Source organism: Pecten maximus, chromosome 4 (assembly GCF_902652985.1).
Source record: "Pecten maximus chromosome 4, xPecMax1.1, whole genome shotgun sequence".
Classification (NCBI taxonomy): Eukaryota; Metazoa; Mollusca; class Bivalvia; order Pectinida; family Pectinidae; genus Pecten; species Pecten maximus.
This window is the reverse complement of record NC_047018.1, coordinates 46,234,292-46,258,583: the sequence shown is the minus strand read 5'-3', so window position 1 is coordinate 46,258,583 and position 24,292 is coordinate 46,234,292. Positions and strand designations below refer to the sequence as shown.

General features: G+C 38.9%; 1 protein-coding gene across 1 annotated transcript in view; it reads left to right on the top strand.

Moving 5' to 3' along the window:
- Positions 1 to 24,292, top strand: part of LOC117326258 (receptor-type tyrosine-protein phosphatase mu-like) — an 85,699-nt gene that overhangs the window by 8,828 nt on the left and 52,579 nt on the right. The window contains exons 2-3 of the mRNA XM_033882937.1: positions 12,864 to 12,954; positions 17,370 to 17,443. Coding sequence (XP_033738828.1) covers positions 12,864 to 12,954; positions 17,370 to 17,443 — 165 coding nt within the window. The remainder of the gene's footprint in view (positions 1 to 12,863; positions 12,955 to 17,369; positions 17,444 to 24,292) is intronic.

Here is a 24,292-nt window from a genome sequence, read left to right as displayed (position 1 = left end):
TAGGGAGACTCTCTACCACAACACACTTAGGCCTGTATACAGTAGAGAAGTGGTGGGACTCTCTACCACAACACACTTAGGCCTGTATACAGTAGAGAAGTGATCGGACTCTCTACCACAACACACTTAGGTCTGTATACAGTAGAGAAGTAGGGAGACTCTCTACCACAACACACTTAGGCCTGTATACAGTAGAGAAGTAGGGAGACTCTCTACCACAACACACTTAGGCTTGTATACAGTAGAGAAGTGATGGGACTCTCTACCACAACACACTTAGGCCTGTATACAGTAGAGAAGTGATGGGACTCTCTACCACAACACACTTAGGCCTATATACAGTAGAGAAGTAGGGAGACTCTCTACCACAACACACTTAGGCCTGTATACAGTAGAGAAGTGGTGGGACTCTCTACCACAACACACTTAGGCCTGTATACAGTAGAGAAGTGGTGGGACTCTCTACCACAACACACTTAGGCCTGTATAAAGTAGAGAAGTAGGGAGACTCTCTACCACAACACACTTAGGCCTATATACAGTAGAGAAGTAGGGAGACTCTCTACCACAACACACTTAGGCCTGTATACAGTAGAGAAGTGGTGGGACTCTCTACCACAACACACTTAGGCCTGTATACAGTAGAGAAGTAGTGGGACTCTCTACCATAACACACTTAGGCCTGTATACAGTAGAGAAGTGGTGGGACTCTCTACCACAACACACTTAGGCCTGTATACAGTAGAAACGTGGTGGAACTCTCTACCACAACACACTTAGGCCTGTATACAGTAGAGAAGTAGTGAGACTCTCTACCACAACACACTTAGGCCTGTATACAGTAGAGAAGTAGTGAGACTCTCTACCACAACACACTTAGGCCTGTATACAGTAGAGAAGTGGTGGGACTCTCTACCACAACACACTTAGGCCTGTATACAGTAAAGAAGTGGTGGGACTCTATACCACAACACACTTAGGCCTGTATACAGTAGAGAAGTAGGGAGACTCTCTACCACAACACACTTAAGCCTGTATACAGTAGAGAGGTGGTGGGACTCTCTACCACAACACACTTAGGCCTGTATACAGTAGAGAAGTAGGGAGACTCTCTACCACAACACACTTAGGTCTGTATACAGTAGAGAAGTGATGGGACTCTCTACCACAACACACTTAGGCCTGTATACAGTAGAGAAGTGGTGGGACTCTCTACCACAACACACTTAGGCCTGTATACAGTAGAGAAGTGGTGGGACTCTCTACCACAACACACTTAGGCCTGTATACAGTAGACAAGTGGTGGGACTCTCTACCATAACACACTTAGGCCTGTATACAGTAGAGAAGTAGGGAGACTCTCTACCACAACACACTTAGGCCTGTATACAGTAGAGAAGTGATGGGACTCTCTACCACAACACACTTAGGCCTGTATACAGTAGAGAAGTGGTGGGACTCTCTACAACAACACACTTAGGTCTGTATACAGAAGAGAAATGGTGGGACTCTCTACCACAACACACTTAGGCCTGTATACAGTAGAGAAGTGGTGGGACTCTCTACCACAACACACTTAGGCCTGTATACAGTAGAGAAGTGATGGGATTCTCTACCACAACACACTTAGGCCTGTATACAGTAGAGAAGTGGTGGAATTCTCTACCTTATGACAAGGCCTGTATACAGTAGAGAAATGGTGGGATTTTCTACCACAACACACTTAGGCCTGTATACAGTAGAGAAGTGGTGGGACTCTCTACCACAACACACTTAGGCCTGTATACAGTAGAGAAGTGATGGGACTCTCTACCACAACACACTTAGGCCTGTATACAGTAGTGAAGTGGTGGGACTCTCTACCACAACACACTTAGGCCTGTATACAGTAGAGAATTGGTTGGACTTTCTTCCACAACATACTTAGGCCTGTATACAGTAGAGAAGTAGTGGGACTCTCTACCATAACACACTTAGGCCTGTATACAGTAGAGAAGTGGTGGGACTCTCTACCACAACACACTTAGGCCTGTATACAGTAGAAAAGTGGTGGGACTCTCTACCACAACACACTTAGGCCTGTATACAGTAGAGAAGTAGTGAGACTCTCTACCACAACACACTTAGGCCTGTATACAGTAGAGAAGTAGTGAGACTCTCTACCACAACACACTTAGGCCTGTATACAGTAGAGAAGTGGTGGGACTCTCTACCACAACACACTTAGGCCTGTATACAGTAGAGAAGTAGGGAGACTCTCTACCACAACACACTTAGGCCTGTATACTGTAGAGAAGTGGTGGGACTCTCTACCACAACACACTTAGGCCTGTATACAGTAGAGAAGTGGTGGGACTCTCTACCACGACACACTTAGGCCTGTATACAGTAGAGAAATGGTGGGACTCTCTACCACAACACACTTAGGCCTGTATACAGTAGAGAAGTGGTGGGACTCTCTACCACAACACACTTAGGCCTGTATACAGTAGAGAAGTAGTGAGACTCTCTACCACAACACACTTAGGTCTGTATACAGTAGAGAAGTGGTGGGACTCTCTACCACAACACACTTAGGCCTGTATACAGTAGAAAAGTAGGGAGACTCTCTACCACAACACATTTAGGCCTGTATACAGTAGAGAAATGGTGGGACTCTCTACCACAACACACTTAGGTCTGTATACAGTAGAGAAGTGGTGGGACTCTCTACCACAACACACTTAGGCCTGTATACAGTAGAGAAGTGGTGGGACTCTCTACCACAACACACTTAGGTCTGTATACAGTAGAGAAGTGGTGGGACTCTCTACCACAACACACTTAGGCCTGTATACAGTAGAGAAATGGTGGGACTCTCTACCACAACACACTTAGGTCTGTATACAGTAGAGAAGTGATGGGACTCTCTACCACAACACACTTAGGCCTGTATACAGTAGAGAAGTGGTGGGACTCTCTACCACAACACACTTAGGCCTGTATACAGTAGAGAAGTGATATGACTCTCTACCACAACACACTTAGGTCTGTATACAGTAGAGAAGTGGTGGAATTCTCTACCACGACACACTTAGGCCTGTATACAGTAGAGAAATGGTGGGATTTTCTACCACAACACACTGAGGCCTGTATACAGTAGAGAAGTGGTGGGACTCTCTACCACAACACACTTAGGCCTGTATACAGTAGAAAAGTAGGGAGACTCTCTACCACAACACACTTAGGCCTGTATACAGTAGAGAAGTGGTGGGACTCTCTACCACAACACACTTAGGCCTGTATACAGTAGAGAAGTAGGGAGACTCTCTACCACAACACACTTAGGCCTGTATACAGTAGAGAAGTGGTGGGACTCTCTACCACAACTCACTTAGGCCTGTATACAGTAGAGAAATGGTGGGACTCTCTACCACAACACACTTAGGCCTGTATACAGTAGAGAAGTAGGGAGACTCTCTACCACAACACACTTAGGCCTGTATACAGTAGAGAAGTGGTGGGACTCTCTACCACAACACACTTAGGCCTGTATACAGTAGAGAAGTGGTGGGACTCTCTACCACAACACACTTAGGCCTGTATACAGTAGAGAAGTGGTGGGACTCTCTACCACAACACACTTAGGCCTGTATACAGTAGAGAAGTGGTGGGACTCTCTACCACAACACACTTAGGCCTGTACACAGTAGAGAAGTGATCGGACTCTCTACCACAACACACTTAGGCCTGTATACAGTAGAGAAGTGGTGGGACTCTCTACCACAACACACTTAGGCCTGTATACAGTAGAGAAGTGGTGGGACTCTCTACCACAACACACTAAGGCCTGTATACAGTAGAGAAGTGGTGGGACTCTCTACCACAACACACTTAGGCCTGTATACAGTAGAGAAGTGATATGACTCTCTACCACAACACACTTAGGCCTGTATACAGTAGAGAAGTGATGGGACTCTCTACCACAACACACTTAGGCCTGTATACAGTAGAAAAGTAGGGAGACTCTCTACCACAACACATTTAGGCCTGTATACAGTAGAGAAGTGGTGGGATTTTCTACCACAACACACTTAGGCCTGTATACAGTAGAGAAGTGGTGGGACTCTCTACCACAACACACTTAGGCCTGTATACAGTAGAGAAGTAGGGAGACTCTCTACCACAACACACTTAGGCCTGTATTCAGTAGAGAAGTGGTGGGACTCTCTACAACAACACACTTAGGCCTGTATACAGTAGAGAATGGGTTGGACTTTCTTCCACAACATACTTAGGCTTGTATACAGTAGAGAAATGGTGGGACTCTCTACCACAACACACTTAGGCCTGTATACAGTAGAAAAGTAGGGAGACTCTCTACCACAACACACTTAGGCCTGTATACAGTAGAGAAGTGGTGGGACTCTCTACCACAACACACTTAGGCCTGTATACAGTAGAAAAGTAGGGAGACTCTCTACCACAACACATTTAGGCCTGTATACAGTAGAGAAGTGGTGGGATTTTCTACCACAACACACTTAGGCCTGTATACAGTAGAGAAGTGGTGGGACTCTCTACCACAACACACTTAGGCCTGTATACAGTAGAGAAGTGGTGGAATTCTCTACCTTATGACAAGGCCTGTATACAGTAGAGAAATGGTGGGATTTTCTACCACAACACACTTAGGCCTGTATACAGTAGAGAAGTGGTGGGACTCTCTACCACAACACACTTAGGCCTGTATACAGTAGAGAAGTGATGGGACTCTCTACCACAACACACTTAGGCCTGTATACAGTAGAGAAGTGCATGGTGGGACTCTCTACCACAACATACTTAGGCCTGTATACAGTAGAGAAGTAGTGGGACTCTCTACCACAACACACTTAGGCCTGTATACAGTAGAGAAGTGGTGGGACTCTCTACCACAACACACTTAGGTCTGTATACAGTAGAGAAGTGGTGGGACTCTCTACCACAAAACACCTAGGCCTGTATACAGTAGAGAAATCGTTGTGTTGACAATATTGTTTCTGATGAAGGCACAGCAAATGGAAATTACCAAGAAGTAAGAATAATGATAGATGTGTTGCCTGCATTTTCTACATGTAATTTGCATATGTATGAACTTTAATGGGCTTGCTGTTGTATAATCCTTTCTCTAAACAGTGTTAGTGAAGAGTGAGGATAGGTGCCTCCACAGTGTGGTGTGTTGTCATCAAATCCTGGGGATTAGTCGTAGTTTCCTCAGTGAACATGGTATATGGATTAGACATCAAGGGTTTGTGTATGATGCTGAGATTTTTCCCCACCATGGTCACTCCCACAGCATCCTTTGTAATTTTTTCCTCAAAATAAGATTCAAAACACCTGATTAATTGACTTATAGATTTAAAATAAAATCAATTGATGCCTTTTTAAGGGTTGTAAAACACACCTCTTGATAATGAAATGACAGTATATAAATATAATGCTGATGACTTCAGTTTTAAAAAAAACCAGCATTTTTACTTGCTTATAAATTGTAGGAGTTCTGTAAGGTCATGTTCATGCAATATTAGCCCATTGTTTTATAGCTGTTCAAATCGCCTCTCATCTATGACCCATCCCATCAAATCTTAGGGCTATTTTTCAGGAAACATTATATAGATGTATATTTCACATGGTGCCTGAAGATGTACATTTTTACATTTTTTCCTTTTTATTTGGGCTGATTGGAAGCAAAAATGGCTGATAGGCAACCATGTTGAATAATGAGAATATAAAGTTGTTTCAGTGCTGTTTGGTCTGAATTTTTTTTCTTTTTTTTTCTTATGTTTATAACACATGCAGATTCTTTTGAAAAGTTGTGCACGTTGAATTATGACACACTAATCGGTAGACTAATGGATAGCAATCGGAATATTAAGATGTTAATTAAGAAACTGGTCCTTTAATTAATATTTGCATTTGAGGACATTATCTTAAATTGATAATAGATTGCTATTTCTCAAATAACACGGGTAGGTTTTTTATGATGCCTGTAGCTGTGTGCATCAAATTATGGAATTTATTGAAAAAAATATGATGGCTAGCAGATGGTGATCGTTGGTTTTGAGAGCCGTATTTAATAATTCACCGGGAACACTCAAATTGATGTTTTTTATTTCCTCATAGTCAATACATGTATATAGATTTGACTAGTTTTATGATATAAGTTCATAGTTTGTTCTAGATTTATTTAATTGTGGTAAATATGGAAAACTGACCACCTGAGCTCAGTTTTGAAAGATAATTTCACATTCCACCAGGATCTCTGATGTCAAATTCTTAATAACATTTTTGTGTCACCTGTAAAAAGCATGCAACATACACACGCATCACTATAATAATTATTATATATGTCCGCTTCGGTGGCAGCTTCTGCATAGATTTTTCATGTAATAACTCAAATTCCCTTTGGCAAATCAGACTCAAAGTAAATGACGATCTTCCTTACCAAAAGTAATCGCTTGGGGTTGCTTTTCAGGTCCAAAGGTTGAAGGTCAAGGTCACTGTTACTAAAAATAGCAAATTTGTTTCCTTTTGATAACTTAAGTTCCTTTTGGCCTAACACGCTTAATTTAATGCTGTTTTTCCTTACCTCAAGTGCTTGCTTGGGGTTGTTTTCTTTACTGGTCAAAGGTCAAGGTCACTGTTACTATAAATAGAAAATCAGTTTCTATGAAATAACTACAGTTTATTGGGCTAATCAAGCTCAAACTTCATGATCGAGGTACTTATTTACCAAAAGTGCCTGCTCTGTATTTCTGAATTCCAATCATACTTGAGTGATGCTGGTCTAATGCTTGTTGAAATTATAAATTGGACATTTCGAAAGATGGATCCAGAAACATAATTTCCAATTCTCGCTTACTTTTAACATTATTTCTTGAGGTGATAAATGCATCTAGTTCTTCATAATCTCCCAACTAATGCTGCACAGGCAATGCATCAACTTCAGTGAATTTTTGTTCATGTTTGATTAAACAGTTATGGTATTTACTCAAAAAATTAGAATTGTAAACAAAGAGTTCTCCTGATTATGGGAAACTCTGTGATATAATAAAAATTATCTAAGCAAAACATCTCTTTCTTTCAAATTTGTTGACCTCCTCGTCATACGTGGTTATGGCCAATTTAACTTTGTGAAAAATATCTGTAACATCCCTGTGTCATTAAATCTAAATCTGGTACAAGTTTTGGGAACATGGATGTGACATTAGATACAAAATTTGCCGTGAGCAAAACCAGGAGGTCAAAATTAAGCTTTTAAGCAAGAGATGTTTTACTATGTTACATTGAATGATTAACCTTTCGTTTTTCTGCGAGGATAACAGCTATTTCTTTAAATCGTTCTTGTTCAAACAGATGTTGTATGGTATTATTATTTTCTAAATCAATGTGACTTGATCTATACAGAATCATTCTGAAAATTCAAAACCCACAAAAATGTTAGTTCTCTTTTTAAAGAAACAAATTTATAATATTTTAACTTATGGGAAGCAATGAAACTGTATTAATGTGTATGAAACAGTCTATTCGATAATCGTGGTGGTATATAATAAATCACTACCAAGCTAATATCATTATAACGGAATCAATTAAAACTACATCGCTGCATGAATGAATCTTTAGTGAAAGTATTTTGTCTCATTTAGAACTGAGAAAATTAGTGGTAGAATTTGAAAGATTTTTTTTGGGGGGAAAAACATCTTAAGTCAATCCCTCCTAGCCCACATTACTATTTAACAGATATGTGGCCGCCAAATCTCCAGAAAATGTTTTATAATTCATATCCTGTATGGATCACGTCAGAAGCTTTCTCACACCAGTGTTTCTAATTATAGCCTGTGTTCAATGCCGTTGTCACTGGGCAGTCTGTAGAAACAAGGAAATTCAGATAAATATTTGATGTAATTAATGCATTAAAGGGTGTGAGCATGACCAGGAAGATGTCTTGGTCCTTTGAACGTTTGAGTTATATGACCGACTAATACAACCATGCAAGCTAAATATCTTACCCTGTACATAGGAAAACAATTCACTACTAATAGTTATTGCTTTCCGCGTGAATTTATTATCACACTAATATAGATAATAGGGAAACACCACTTTCTTTAAGCTTTCAGAAAGTAATGAAAATAAATAAACCAATTTGGTTCCGAGGGTATTGTGATAGTTTTTAATTCATCTGGAACAAAGTGCTTGTAATTCGAGCTTATCAAATTATGACTGTTCATTTTCTGTCAATACCTCTCCAGGAATCCTGGAATTGTTTTAGAGAATGTTCTATGGTATACAGTTGCTTTGTAAGTTGCTTTTAGGATTTTTAAGTTGGAGAGTTAGCTTGAACTTTGTAGGACTGACCTTATACAAATTTTTACATTGTTTTCTGCTTTCAGAAATCAAATAAAGATTTTATTGTAGTAAGCCATGGGAATAACAAATTGATTTAAAGAAGAAATTGGGCATATTGATTACATGATAATTAAAATGAAAGAATTTTACCGAACTGCAATATAGACTTGCGGGTGGGCTTATTATCCAGCATGGGATTATTTCTTGATAAATAAGGTTACTTATTTATTAACATTTAAAGCATGATTTTAACTGGAGTGTTTTTTTTATAAACATTTGGAAATTCACCAGGAGCTGTTTGAACTTATAAGTTTTACATTGTAAAGTAATTAGGATAATTGCTGTCCTACAGAGCAAATGTGATTTGAGACTAAATTATTTAAATGTAATTGGGATTCGAAGGTCATGAGACATTGGAATATGCTAATTAGACATAGCATGGCGCCTGAACACAGCAGACTGCCAATATATTAAACAGGTTATATCTCACTCCAATACCTTGGTTCTTGCACCAGGCAGTCATCAGAAAAAAATATCTGCAAGGCGGAAGGGGGGAGGGGGTTGGACCAATTAGTTAACTATCATTAAAGGCTGTTTCATGATAATAAACAAAAAAATGAGTAACAAAATAATATTTAATTTTTTTTTTTTTTTTTTTTTTGAAGAAATGGTAGAACCTGAAGACATTTTGTTTGATAAAATATCAAGAAAATATATCAAGAAAATATCAATGCATGGCCAGAAGTTCTTGACAGTGTCTGTAAAAAATCTGTCTCCGTTTTTGTCACAAGTTAATTTTCAATGAATTTCGGCACATATGTAAAATATCAGGATGCCTTGACCATATGTTCTCAAACAATGATTATTTAAACAAATGTCAAGGGCCTCATTACTGTTTGTAACTAAGATATGCCTTCTTTTAGCCATCTATTCGTTTCAATTCAAAGCAAGGAACATTGTATCTAAGAATTCATTGTAAAGGTATAGAGAACCGATCGACCCACATCCCCAAATTCCCCACCCCAATTTCTACTGAATACAAAACTTTTGTCAGTATTTTTTTTTTTTAATTAAGAAAAGTTCCATGACACCTGTAGGTTGTTGGGTCATCCATGTAGTCAGGTGTGTGACATTGTTAAAACTTTTCGTAATGAAGAGTTATCTGTCCTTTTGAGCACGTATTGATAACTATGTCATTTTTAGGTCATCTGACCCGAAGGGTCAGGATGACCTATAGTCATCATGCTTCGTCCGTCGCCGTGCGTCGTGCGTCGTGCGCCGTCCGCCGTCCGCCGCCCGCCGTGCGTAAACTTTTCACATTTCAAACTTCTTCTCAAATTCCACCAGTGGGATTGAGCTGAAACTTACCTGAAATCTTCCTGAGATGGTCCTGACCAAGTGTTGTTATTTTTCGGGTCAGTCTGAAATCCAAGATGGCCGCCATAGCCGCCATTTTGAAAACACATTTTAAACTTCTTCTCAAGTTCCACCAGTGCTGCTGGGCTGAAACTTGCCAGAAATGATCCTGAGATGATCCCGACCAAGTGTTGTTATTTTTTGGGTCGGTACGAAATCCAAGATGGCCGCCATAGCCGCCATCTTGAAAAACACATTTTAAACTTCTTCTCAAGTTCCACCAGTGCTGTTGGGCTGAAACTTGCCTGAAATGATCCTGATATGATTGCGACCAAGTGTTGTTATTTTTTGGGTCGGTCCGAAATCCAAGATGGCCGCCATAGCCGCCATCTTGAAAAACACATTTTAAACTTCTTCTCAAGTTCCACTAGTGCTTTTGAGCTGAAACCTGCCAGAAATGATCCTGAGATGATCCCGACCAAGTGTTGTTATTTTTCGTGTCGTTCCGAATTCCAAGATGGCCGCCATAGCCGCCATCTTGAAAAACACATTTTAAACTTCTTCTCAAGTTCCACCAGTGCTATTGAGCTGAAACTTGCCTGAAATGATCCTGATATGATTGCGACCAAGTGTTGTTATTTTTTGGGTCGGTCCGAAATCCAAGATGGCCGCCATAGCCGCCATCTTGAAAAACACATTTTAAACTTCTTCTCAAGTTCCACTAGTGCTTTTGAGCTGAAACTTGCCAGAAATGATCCTGAGATGATCCCGACCAAGTGTTGTTATTTTTTGGGTCGGTCCGAAATCCAAGATGGCCGCCATAGCCGCCATCTTGAAAAACACATTTTAAACTTCTTCTCAAGTTCCACCAGTGCTGTTGGGCTGAAACTTGCCAGAAATGATCCTGAGATGATCCCGACCAAGTGTTGTTATTTTTTGGGTCGGTCTGAAATCCAAGATGACCGCCATAGCCGCCATCTTGAAAAACACATTTTAAACTTCTTCTCAAGTTCCACCAGTGCTATTGAGCTGAAACTTGCCTGAAATGATCCTGATATGATTGCGACCAAGTGTTGTTATATTTTGGGTCGGTCCGAAATCCAAGATGGCCGCCATAGCCGCCATCTTGAAAAACACATTTTAAGCTTCTTCTCAAGTTCCAACAGTGCTATTGAGCTGAAACTTGCCTGAAATGATCCTGATATGATTGTGACCAAGTGTTGTTATTTTTCGGGTCGGTCTGAAATCCAAGATGGCCGCCATAGCCGCCATCTTGAAAAACACATTTTAAACTTCTTCTCAAGTTCCACCAGTGCTGTTGGGCTGAAACTTGCCTGAATTGTTCCTGAGATGATCCCGACCAAGTGTTGTTATTTTTTAGATTGGTCTGAAATCCAAGATGGCCGCCATATCCGCAATCTTAAAAAACACATTTTAAACTTATTCTCCAGTTCCGCTGGTGTCATTGAGCTGGAAATTTGTGAGAATGTTAAGGAAGGAGGGCAAACTAAGTGTTGATGTTTTTTTCGGCCTCGTAAAAACTTTGACATGGCAGCAATGACGGCCATTTTGTAACATGATTGCGCAATCATGGTTTTCATGAACAACACCTATTTCAAACTTCTTCTCAAATTCCACCGGTTGGATTCAGCTCTTACTTACCAGAAATTATCCTTAGTTGGTCCAGACCAAGTGTTATTATTTATTGGGTCGGTCAGAAATCCAAGATGGCCACCATAGCCAACAGTGCCACTATATACTTGCTACAGAGAATGCATACTACAATAATATAAGGGTTTTAATTTAGAGTCAGATGACCGTTAAGGCCCCTGGGCCTCTTGTTTTGTGTGAGCAACATATTGAGTTTGTGAGAAAATGAGATATCTTTCTCACGCAGACTAATGACAAAACAATCAATGGTAATACTTGCTCACGCGGGCAGACAATTCCACATTAGGAAAAGACAGAATATCTGGTCTGAATCCCTTCAAAGCTAAGGACAAATTTAGGGTGTATTAAGTGTCACCAACATTAACATTATAATCAATATCATTGTATAATTTTTACACTTTGTATGATATTATGTGTTCAATATCTTTATAACTTTAGCTTTTGTTTTTATGAAGTTTATATTTGATCCAATAAGATATCAGGTGTTTGCAGTAGCTTCATAGAAGATTTATTTTTGTACTTCAAAATTTTATATTCGATTATTGAGAAAGATCCTTTTGACCTATCAAATGTGTTAATTGTAATCACAATATTAGTTTAAAATTGTAAATTAGTTTGTGCAAGCATTTTTTTTTTTTTTTCAATTTTGGTAAAGTATCTGGGAGTATAGTATAGTTTATTCAACTTGAAGCCTTACGGCTCATAAGTATAACATAGAAGCATCAACATACACATATATACAATACGTAACTAATTGTTACAGAGGATGAACAAAACAGTAGGCGTAACTGGTGAAAAACATCCGCAAACATTGATTTTAACAACAAAAGCACAATTTGTCAGAGAAGTCAGGGGGTGGACAAAACAATAAACATAACTGGAGACGAGTACCTTAAGTCATTAATAAAAAGTAAATAATACAGTTTGTAAGAGTAGATAGATAGTAGTTACCAAACAATAGGTATAACTAATATAAGTATCTAGGATTTTTCAAATGCAAATATATACTTTGTGAGAATAATTAGATGATGAACAAACAATATATATAAATACACTAAATACAAAGTGTACATAATTTAGATGAATAGGAGTAAGTCACATAGCTACAGTTGACTCAATTCTTGAAAATCAATTGGGTTGATGTATTGAAAGTCTAAACAAGTGCCCTGAAAGTGCCTTCAGTATAATTAAATACACTTAAGGAACAATTAAATGTTAATCCTTTAGTGGGAATGGGTTTGGGATGCTCAACAACAGGACAATTTTTGTTATAATTCATTTTCAGTTTTCTGTTTTAATTATTTCACACTCAAAATTAAGAACAAATAGCATCTTTTAGCAATGCAGTATTTTACAACCAATTGTTTGTAATTTACTTTTTTTTTTTTTTTTTTTTTCGATAAAGTTATTGATCTTGATATATGATTTCATTTTCAATAATCAATAATGAACATGTTTTGTCCTTACAGGCGATTGTTCGTAATCAAGATGAGTTTCCATATTCAGTGTCCATGACTCCAGAGAATGTTATGAAGAATGTGAATCAAGACGTTGTACCATGTGAGTTTATTATTAGTCCCCTACTGGTTTGAGTTTCAGGGTTGTTGGGTTAAGGTCAAGGTCATTGTTACTATTTTTAGAAAACCCTTGTCAGTGCTCTAGCAGCTTCATTCCTTTCTCAAATAGTCCCCCAATCCTCCAAAATGACCACCTTACTCTCTCACAAATATAGTCCCCCAACCCTCCAAAATGATCACCTTACTCTCTCATAAAGTATAGTCCCCCAACCCTCCAAAATGATCACCTTACTCTCTCATAAAGTATTATAATAAGTCCCCCAACCCTCCAAAATGATTGTCCAGCCCTCTCTCTCATAAATATAGTCCCCCAACCCTCCAAAATGATTGTCCAGCCTTCTCTCTCACAAATATAGTCCCCCAACCCTCCAAAATGATTGTCCAGCCCTCTCTATCACAACCCTCTCTGTCACAAATATAGTCCCCCAACCCTCCAAAATGATTGTCCAGCCCTCTCTATCACAAATATAGTCCCCCAACCCTCCAAAATGATTGTCCAGCCCTCTCTCTCACAAATAGTCCCCCAACCCTCCAAAATGATTGTCCAGCCCTCTCTCTCACAAATAGTCCCCCAACCCTTCAAGGTGATTGTCCAGCCCTCTCTCTCTCTCACAAATAGTCCCCCATCACAAATGATAAATAATGTGTGTGAATGGGTTTAAGAAACTCCTATTGTTTACAGCCTTTGTATGTTAAGCTATATACACTTATGAACCTTGAAAACCTTCATTTGCACTGGCGCCATGCTCTCGGAATCCATACAGCTAAAAGCAATGTTGACACAATTTTAACGTAATTACCACTTATACTCCATGGCAGGAAAATGAGCTCAAACTCTGGTATTGGAATAATAGAATAGTTTCTCCATTAATGGTAGGCATAGTGTTATTGACAAAGGTATTTTAGCCTCATTTTGTGTATCCTAACTTAGAGACCAGGGACACCAAGAACCATAAATATTCGCCTTAACTGGGTTAGAAAGGATATTATGGCGTTTTGTCTGGCAGTCTGCGTCTATACTGTATTTGCCATAATAAGCACAACAGGACCCTTAAAATGACGAAAAGAACAAGGGCTTGTTTGGATGATACGACCTGAGTCAGCATCAGAATATTAGAGGAGAAAGTACTTGATGGGTATAGGTAGTGTGTGTCATATTAAATTTTGTTAAGTGTTATTTGGGATAATCCTTGCTTTGTTTCAAATGTGTAAAAATCATAGTTTATGGTAACAGTTTCCTAATCCCTGTAACCCCATAGTGAGTTACCCTCTTCTACCCAAACCCTCCAAGGTGATGTTACTGCCTTCCACTTCCGGTTAGACCCACCCAACACCCCCACCCCCACCTCCCCCCCCCCACCCCAGGTCAATGTTACCGTTTTTCACTCCCTGTTAACCCTCCAGTTGATGTTACTGTCTTCCAACCCCCCCACCCCCATCCCCAAGTCGATGTTACCATTAAACTCCCCAGCCAATGTTACTATTAAACCCCCAACCCCCATCCCCCAGCCAATGTCACTATTAAACCCCAACCCCCATCCCCCTGCCAATGTTACCATTAAACCCCCAACCCCCATCCCCCCACCCCAAGTCCATGTTACCATTAAACCCCCATCCCCCTATCCCCCCATCCCCCCACCCCAAGTCCATGTTGCCATTAAACCCCCATCCCCCACCCCCAGTCAATGTTACCATTAAACTCCCTACCCCCCTCCCTGTGAATGTTACCATCTTCCATCCCAATCAAACCCATTCAAACCCCAACCCCCCACCCCCCACCACAGCCTAAACACCCCTCCCCAGTCCATGTCACCATCTTCCAACCCCAGTCTCCCAGTCAATGTGCTATCTATTCTTTGCAACTCTCACAGTCTGTAAAACTGTCAAAAGTTGGCATAATTTCAAATATTTAATTGTTAAGCAATATTCGATATATTTTGTTGTCAATTCCATAAATACATGTATTATAGAAACAATATCAGCTAAGTTTTCTACCAGTAGATAGAAAGTTCTGTACTCTACCTGGTTCATACATGAACGTGACACTGATTTCCTGTTACCCAATCGTATTAGACATTTAATACAGATCTGTTTTTCCTGTGACCCCTCTGCCCAAACATGTTTATTAGCTGTGTAAATGCCTGTCAATTTTCCACTGATGCTGTGTAAACTACCCTTGCTTTGATGTCCCACAAAGATTTTTTTTATGAATGTAGAAGATAATTGGATGTACAATCAAGCAGGTAACGTGCATTGTGTGTTAACGGTGTAACGCACACAAAAAATGACTGATCCGGAAACAGCTGTATCTCAGCTCCCTAACACTATAATTCACTTATGTACAGAGTTTCCTTCTGTCAACTGAGACGTTACAAAACTATCAAAAGGTCAGTTGATTTTCCTTCCGATGATCTGTACCATGTGTTCGTTATATAAGATATAAGTGTATTTCAGTGTGGTGCTAATGATTCTCAAGAGTACAACTGTCTCCACCGTAATAGGTGTGACCGAGTGCATTATTTGTAATACTTCAGCCACAGATCGAACACAGGACACCAGTGGCTTACATATAACAGTCTCAAACAACTCTGGATCTACCTTTTGAGCTGAAGCGATCATACTTAATCTACCTAGCAGATTCAGAGGCGCCCAGCTTGCATATCACCAGGTTAAATAATAAAGAAAAAAAAAAATTGAAAATATTTTGCTGATTACTACCAACAGATAAAAAGAAAATTTGATTATTTTCATTTTTTTTCCTTTTTTTTTCTTTTTTTTTTTTCTTTTTTTTTTCGTGGAATTTGAGATTTCACTGCTACCATCACAAATAATAAGAGTCCCAGGCATATACTTTTTATTAAAGATTTTGTCAGCACATGCACACCTTACATTAAACAACTGCAGACTCCGAGATAGCTGCACCACAAAAAACCTTGTCTACCTAATATCACATGCTCTACAGTCCAACAACAATACGTTGGAGAAACTAAGCGTGAATGTTACCTCTTCATCATGGAATATGTTCAAGACATCAAAAAACACCGTGACAGCCCAATAGCACTCCACCTCAACCTCCCATCACACTCACTCCCAGATGTAGAATACCAAATCATTGACATCCTCCGCACAGACCCCTCATCCTCCAAATCTACCTCCCATTGGAAATGATTGGAGTACTATTGGATACGCCAACTGCACACCCTGACACCACTGGGGATCAATGTAAACGGTAAAAGTTGCATCCTTAGGCAGTTTTTATGCTTGGAATATTTGGTTTGGTTAATTTCGTTTAACGTCCTATTAACAGTCAGGGTCATTTAAGGACGTGCCAGGTTTGGAGGTGGAGGAAAGCCAGAGTACCTGGAGAAAAACCACCGACCTACGGTCAGTACCTGGCAACTGCCCCACGTAGGTTTCAAGCTCGCAACCCAGATGTGGAGGGCTAGTGATAAAGTTTCGGGACACCTTAACCACTCGGCCACCTCGGCCCCAGTTTTTATGCCCCTGCCATGAAATAAGGGAGTATATAGTGTTACCCATGTCCGTCCCGTCCCTTCCCGTCTCGTCCTGTCCCATCCCATCCCGTCCCATCCCGTCCCGTCCAGTCCTGTCTCCTGATGCAATGTAAATCTCAGGAACCGCTAATGGAATTCTCACCAAACTGTATTTCAGGGTGTCAAGTGGGGGCGTTTATATCTCACAGACAGTTTCTAGTTTATTATTAAGAATTACCCTGCTTAGTATTAAGAAGATTTGTAGAGGTCAACATTGAAGTAAACAATATTTTGAAAGTGTTTGTTGACTCATTTAAATCCCTGCTCACTCAGTTCTATCAAATTAAGAAAAGAGGGGGTGGGGGAAGATATGTTCAAATTTTTGAAATTTTGAAACTGCATGCAGTTGTTAAATGTCTGACACAAATTAAGAATAGCCATGTTCTTTATATTATATCTGCTAGAGTTTATACTTGCCTTTAACATTTCCCAAGGGTTTTGTTAATCTGATGCCATTTGACAGTTCAACCTTTGTCTGATAAATACCTACTGTACCATTACTCACTCACCATGGTAACCGATATCAATATTAGGGGCCATATTGACTCGAGCTATTGGTCACAACAAGCCATCCCTCTGGAAATGATATGGAAATTATTCGACAGTATTGGAGGAAATTTTCTAGAATCTTCTTTATGTCAGATTCTATTAAAAGTTGTTAAGAAAATCTTTCAAAGGTCAAATTTTTAATGTTTGGTTCGTGTGTACTGTTGTTAAAGAAAAACGTCAAAAATATGTCATTGTATGTTAGATTGTTTGTACTCTAGAAATTTCTAGTCCTAAATATTAATGTGTTCTAAATCATGTAATTTATCTTAAAACATTTTTATGATCCTGTTTTCAGATGATCACGCAAGAGTGGTGTTACGAGATGCGCCACACGGAGAAAACGACTACATCAACGCTAGTTACATCGAAGTAAGTATCAGAATTCAGCCGAATTCGTTGTAGATAACTGATTCCAGAAATATTCTGTATTTTGCCCTTGGGAACCATTTCTCAAGCATATGGAATCGGAGTTCTGTATATTAATCTTGCTGGTGGGAATTCTGACAGGATGTCGCTCTTCATTAACTTAAGTTTCAGATTTTGCACAAGAGCTTCAATCATGCTATGTATTTCTACTATGTGGTGCTAATGTCTTCAAATTCAATTCAGAAAACTTCTTGGAAATAATCCTTTTGCTCATTGTTTGTGTATATATATATTACAAATTCAATTATATTTCTGGAATGATTATTTGACGTAATTATTATTTGGATATTAATTTCTATTTAAAGATCAATTACTATTTATATATTAATTACTATTGGAATATTTGACAATAACAACATACAGAGAATATTAATTTGATGGATTTTTAGCTCACATGAGCAAAAGTCAAGTACTTCTTACGATGGAATCGGGACTCGCCTTTCTGGCATCAACTCTTTAAATGAAGAAATTATGTTTCTCACTAAAGAATATTAGTCAAGGACTATATAGTTAGTTTGAATGAATGACCTTGACCTTGTTCAGGGTCACAGAGTTCAAATGTTTTAAAAAGCTTCAACAAATTCTTTCCAATAATTTAGATGTCTCCGGTCTTGATAAAATTACTTTTAAGGTCAGATAGGTTGAATTTAGGTCACTCAAATGTAGGTCACTATTCCGTATTTTACCGGGTATAAGCCCAGGGGGCTAGTGCACTGAAAATGGGCAAAAGTGGGGGGTGGGCTTATTCCTGCAAGAGGGGTAAAAAAATTGGTCACCATCTTGGATTATAATCAGAAAGAGACCAATCTACAACATTGATCTATGACTGAAATTTTCTTTTTTAAATAATGCAATACATTGGTTATTTCATTCGGATCTTGTCAACAAATTGCAGGTGACATAATCGTACCTGCGGTAAGTGACAAGGTTCGGAAAATGTGTTCAGTCACCGCATACAGTAAAACACGGTTATAACCATCCCAGTTCGTATTACGTGTTTTACGAATTTTATTGTTTTTTCCTAAAAACTTTGCTGTATGAAAATATTAAAATAGAAATACAAGCAAGTACAAATTAAAACCGATGCAAATATTTTAAGTCAGTTATAACTTTCTACCGAAACTTTTCACGTGAGGCAAGTGTGTACAAAGTACTAAAAACATCTGACGTACATGTATCATTTTGAGACTCCAGAAAACGGCTTATCTCGCGTAAATAATCACTCGCCGTAGCACCACTGATTACGGAATGTTCCTCCTCTGTCTCTATTTTCTCTTTGTCTTCACTGTCTTAAACGTTCATAATGTCTTTTAAAACATCTGTGTCAGTCATCTTCGTAGAATTATTGACGAAATCGGTCATGGTGACCTTTACCCCAGAAGCCTCATTTTCACTAGCTCTCAGTCTCTTGATGATAAAGCCATTGCGAAACCATGTACTGTATACACGCTGAGACATCTAAGAATGGATTAACAACTCAACATAAACATCAATAAAACAACTCACTTTATTCAGAAGTCATGGAAAACACAACTCACCGATTTAATAGCCGTACGAATATATACCCTGAAATGTACCCTCGGGCGCCTCTCGGTCTTGATCACCAGGGCATGACTTTCGACTTCGGAAGATGGGTTTGTACTATAGTGTTATAATAAGATGGAATTTCAGCCGACGGGACCGCTAAATTGGTTCGTTAAAGACAATATTTCGCTATGTGAAATTCGTAATATAATAATAGATTACATACATGTAAGAGGGAGAATAGCTGGAGAATTGGAATCAGTTCGCAATATCCTTAAAATCGCTATAAGATTAGTTTCTGTAACACAAATCTAGAAAGTGTCAGTTATTAATGCTGTACATATACTTGTTGCAAACAAATAATTTCAGAATTAAGTCTTAGATAAATTATTTTGGCTTGTTGCGTATTTGAGCTGGATTAAGAGAGATACACACGAGAAATCAAATAGGAATTTTGTCATGTCAATCTGTTGTCCGTTGTGTACTTTTCTCGCCGTAGACTCGTTTTGAAATCTACTCTGAGGATATGTATTATTCGGACCATTTGACTTTGCAACAAAAAATGAATGTTTAGAATATGAAAAAAGAGATTTATTCAAGTTTAATATGTTTGTTATTTATCCAGAATAAAATAAAATATCAATGATAATGTAAAAAGATCATTTTTATCCAAAAAAAACATTTTTCATTTTTTTAGCTCACCTGCCCGAAGGGCAAGTGAGCTTATGCCATGGTGCGGCGTCCCCAGCGGCGTCCAGCCGCCCGTCCGGCCGTCCGGCGTCAACTTTTTCATTTAAACAACTTCTCCTCAATAACCAAGAGGCCCAGGAACTTCATATTGGGCCTGTAGTATGCTGGGGTGAAGGGCTACCAAGTTTGTTAAAATAAATTACTTTGACCTTCATTCAAGGTCACAGGGGTCAAATACGCTATAATCTTCAAACGACTTCTTCTCAATAACCAAGAGGCCCAGGGACTTTATATTGAGCCTGTAGCATGCTAGGGTGAAGGGCTACCAAGTTTGTTAAAATAAATGACCTTGACCTTCATTCAAGGTCACATTTGTCAAATAGGTTATAATCTTCAAACGACTTCTTCTCAATAACCAAGAGGCTCAGGGACTTGATATTGGGCCTGTATCATGCTGGGGTGAAGTGCTACCAAGTTTGTTAAAATAAATGACCTTGACTATCATTCAAGGTCACATGGGTCAAATAGGCTTATACTCTTCAAATGACTTCTCAATAACCAAGAGGTCCAGGGACTTGTTATTTAGCCTGAAGATATTTAGCCTGTAGCATGCTGGGGTGAAGGGCTTTAAAGTTTGTTAAAATAAATGACCTTGACTTGATATTGGGCCTGTAGCATATGCTTGGGTGAAGGGCTACCAAGTTTGTTCAAATAGATGACCTTGACCTTCATTCAAGGTCACATGGGTCAATTAGGTTAAAATCTTTAAAAAGACTTCTTCTCAATAACCAAGAGGCCCAGGTACTTGATATTGGGCCTGTCTGCAGCATGCTTAGAGCCAAGAGCCAAGACCCGATCTTAGGCCAATAGTATGCTGGAATGAAGGACTAAAAAATATATTGACATGAATAAACCTAGCTTACTCTGATATTTGAATAAAGTTGTTATCAGCATAGTATCTGTAGAAATGACCTCAATCAACTGCAAATTTGCTCTAGAGCCAGGTGAGTGATACAGGCCCATTTGGCCTCTTTGGTTTTTTTTACATTAAATAGAATCTAGATCTGGATTAATCAACTCGTTTTCACTAAATGTTTTTTCGTTTTATTTTTTTATTATTTTTCCTAGTGTGAATTAGACATTCAAAAGTTGGGGATGGGCTTATTCCTGAATATGAGCCTTATGCAGAAAAAAAAGTGAAAAAAATGGGGGGTGGGCTTATCCCTGAGCATGGGCTTACCGGTATTCCTGGTAAAATACAGTATATGGCTAACATTTTTACCTTAAACCTACATGACAGAAATAAAATTGTCCATCCGCCATAGCCGCCATTTTGAAAACACACTTTAAACTTCTTCTCATGTTCCACCAGTGCTATTGAGCTGAAACTTGCCAGAAATGATCTTGAGATGGTCCTGACCAAGTGTTGTTATTTTTCGGGTCGGTCCGAAATCAAAGATGGCCGCCATAGCCGCCATTTTGAAAACACACTTTAAACTTCTTCTCATGTTCCACCAGTGCTATTGAGCTGAAACTTGCCAGAAATGATCTTGAGATGGTCCTGACCAAGTGTTGTTATTTTTCGGGTCGGTCCGAAATCCAAGATGGCCGCCATAGCCGCCATTTTGAAAACACACTTTAAACTTCTTCTCATGTTCCACCAGTGCTATTGAGCTGAAACTTGCCAGAAATGATCTTGAGATGGTCCTGACCAAGTGTTGTTATTTTTCGGGTCGGTCTAAAATCCAAGATGGCCGCCATCTTGAAAAACACATTTTAAACTTCTTCTCAAGTTCCATCAGTGCTACTGAGCTGAAACTTGCCTGAAATGATCCTGAGATGGTCCTGACCAAGTGTTGTTATTTTTCGGGTCGGTCTAAAATCCAAGATGGCCGCCATAGCCGCCATCTTGAAAAACACATTTTAAACTTCTTCTCAAGTTCCACCAGTGCTATTGAGCTGAAACTTGCCTGAAATGATCCTAATATGATCCCGACCAAGTGTTGTTATTTTTTTCGGGTCAGTCTGAAATCCAAGATGGCCGCCACAGCCGCCATTTTGAAAACACATTTGAAACCACTTCTCAAGTTCCACTGTTGAGATTGAGCTGAAACTTGCCTGAAATGATCCTAGGATGGTCCTGAGGAAGTGTTGTTATTTTTCAGGCCTGTCAGAAATCCAAGTTGGCCGCCATGGCAACCATCTTAAAAAAACACATTTTAAACTTCTTCTCCAGTTCCACTGGTGCCATTGAGCTGGAAATTGGTGAGGATGTTAAGGAAGGAGTGCCAACAAAGTGTTGTTATTTTTCAGCTTCGTGAAAACTTTGACATGGCAGCCATGGCGGCCATTTTGTAACATGATTGCGCAATCATGGTTTTCCTGAACAACACCTAATTCAAACTTCTTCTCAAATTCCACCATTGGGATTCAGTTCTTACTTACTAAAAATGATCCTGAGGTGGTTCTGACCAAGGCTTGTTATTTTTCGGATCAGTCAGAAATCCAAGATGGCCGCCACAGACGGCATTTTGAAAACACATTTGAAACTTCTTCTCAAGTTCAACTGGTGAGATTGAACTGAAACTTGCCTGAAATGATCCTTGGATGGTCCTGACCAAGTGTTATTATTTATCGGGTCAGTCAGAAATCCAAGATGGCTGCCATGGCAACCATTTTGAAAAACACATTTTTTACTTCTTTCCAGTTCTACAAGTGCCATTGAGCTAGAAATTTGTGAGGATGTTAAGGAAGGAAAGCCAGCAAATTGTTGTTATTTTTTGGCCTTGTAAAACTTTGACATTCTCAAATTCCACCAGTGGGATTTAGTTTTAACTTACCAGAAATGATTCTAAGATGGTCCTGACCAAGTGTTGTTATTTATCTGGTCAGTCAGAAATCCAAGATGGCAATCATCATGAAAAACACATTTTAAACTTCTGCTCCGGTTTCACTGGTGCCATTGAGCTGGAAATTGGTGAGGATGTTAAGGACGGAGAGCCCACAAAGTGTTGATATTTTTCGGCATCGTAGAAAGTTTGACATGGCAGCAACGGTGCCAGAAATGATCCTGAGATGGTCCTGGCCAAGTGTTGTTATTTATTTGGTCAGTCAGAAACCCAAGATGGCCACCATAGCCAACAGTGCCACTATATACTTGCTAGAGAGAATACATACTACAATAATATAAGGGTCTTTAATTTAGAGTCAGATGACCGTTAAGGCCCCTGGGCCTCTTGTTGGAATATAATTTCACTTTCTTAAATTAAATGGCAGACTGCAATTATCTGAATTGTCTCGTTATCAAAACAGCTTAGACTTTTGAAAAAGATCAATATTCTGTCGTTAATTAAGCATCTAAATACGTGTATTGGATAAAAAATAAAGGTGAATAACAACAGCTATATATAGAATTCTATCCTATATATAGTACCTGATCTGTATTGATGGTGTGACACCTACAGACTGTATTGATGCTGTGCTAGTTGACCTCTTGGTTACTCCAGTAGGAAATCACTCCCAATATTGGAATTGAGAGAATGTACTGTAGCCATTTCTGTGGCATTCTTATAAATAAATAAATGGTTATCATCCTTTCTCCTCCAGTATTTTTCTTGAGAATTTAAATTGAAACATAAAAGGAAAAAAATAAGTGAATGGCAAATTGGGGGAGGAGGTTGGTATGGGCAAAATTATGGAAGATCATAAAAAAACCTGACCTTGATTATATAAGTGTCTATTTTCTTGATCAGAGCAATGACCTATCACTGTATCAGGAATGTACACTGGTGTTTTCATCAGTGATAAGGCCTTGACCAAATAACTCCTCAATACCCCATGTCCTTCCACAGTAAACAAATAATGCTAACAAAGTAAACAAAACTAAAAACAAAACAATATTCTAGCCTGTATAAAATTATTAAAATTGATAATTTTGATTTTCTGTTGAATCATTAAAGGGGAGATTTAACCCATAACTAAATTAATTTCATTCAATATGGATATGAGATTCACATTTAAAAAAAGCTTAAAATGCATGTGCACATTCTTAATTAGCTCTACATAAGAATTTGAACAAGGCAGGCTGAATTATAGCGAGCCCTGGGGACTGAAGTCTGGAAAGCAATGCAGGTGGCACCAAAGTGACTATTCTAGATTAGTCAGTATTTTGTTATGACATCATGATGGAGGGTTGGTCAAGGTCAAGGTCATAGGGAGGTCAGGGTCTGCAAGGTCAAATCTTGTATCTTAACTTAATGCAATGAATTATATTCAAAATAAAACATGGCAGAGAGCGTTATATTGTTGTGCCTTATATGCAACTGACCCAAGGTCAAAGTTATCAGGCCAAGGTCAAATTTTGTATCATAACTTAATTAATATAATGAATTCTATTCCAATTCAAACTAAAAGCATGAAAACAGGATTTTTTTGTCTTATGCATTATTTCAGATAAGTTTTTTTTTGTAACAACAGTTATATAAATTAGGACAATACCATTGGTTTAGCTGTGATACATGATATCTGATCTCTGATGTACAGTATTATGTCATCAAGGAATCTTTCCTTTCAAATCAA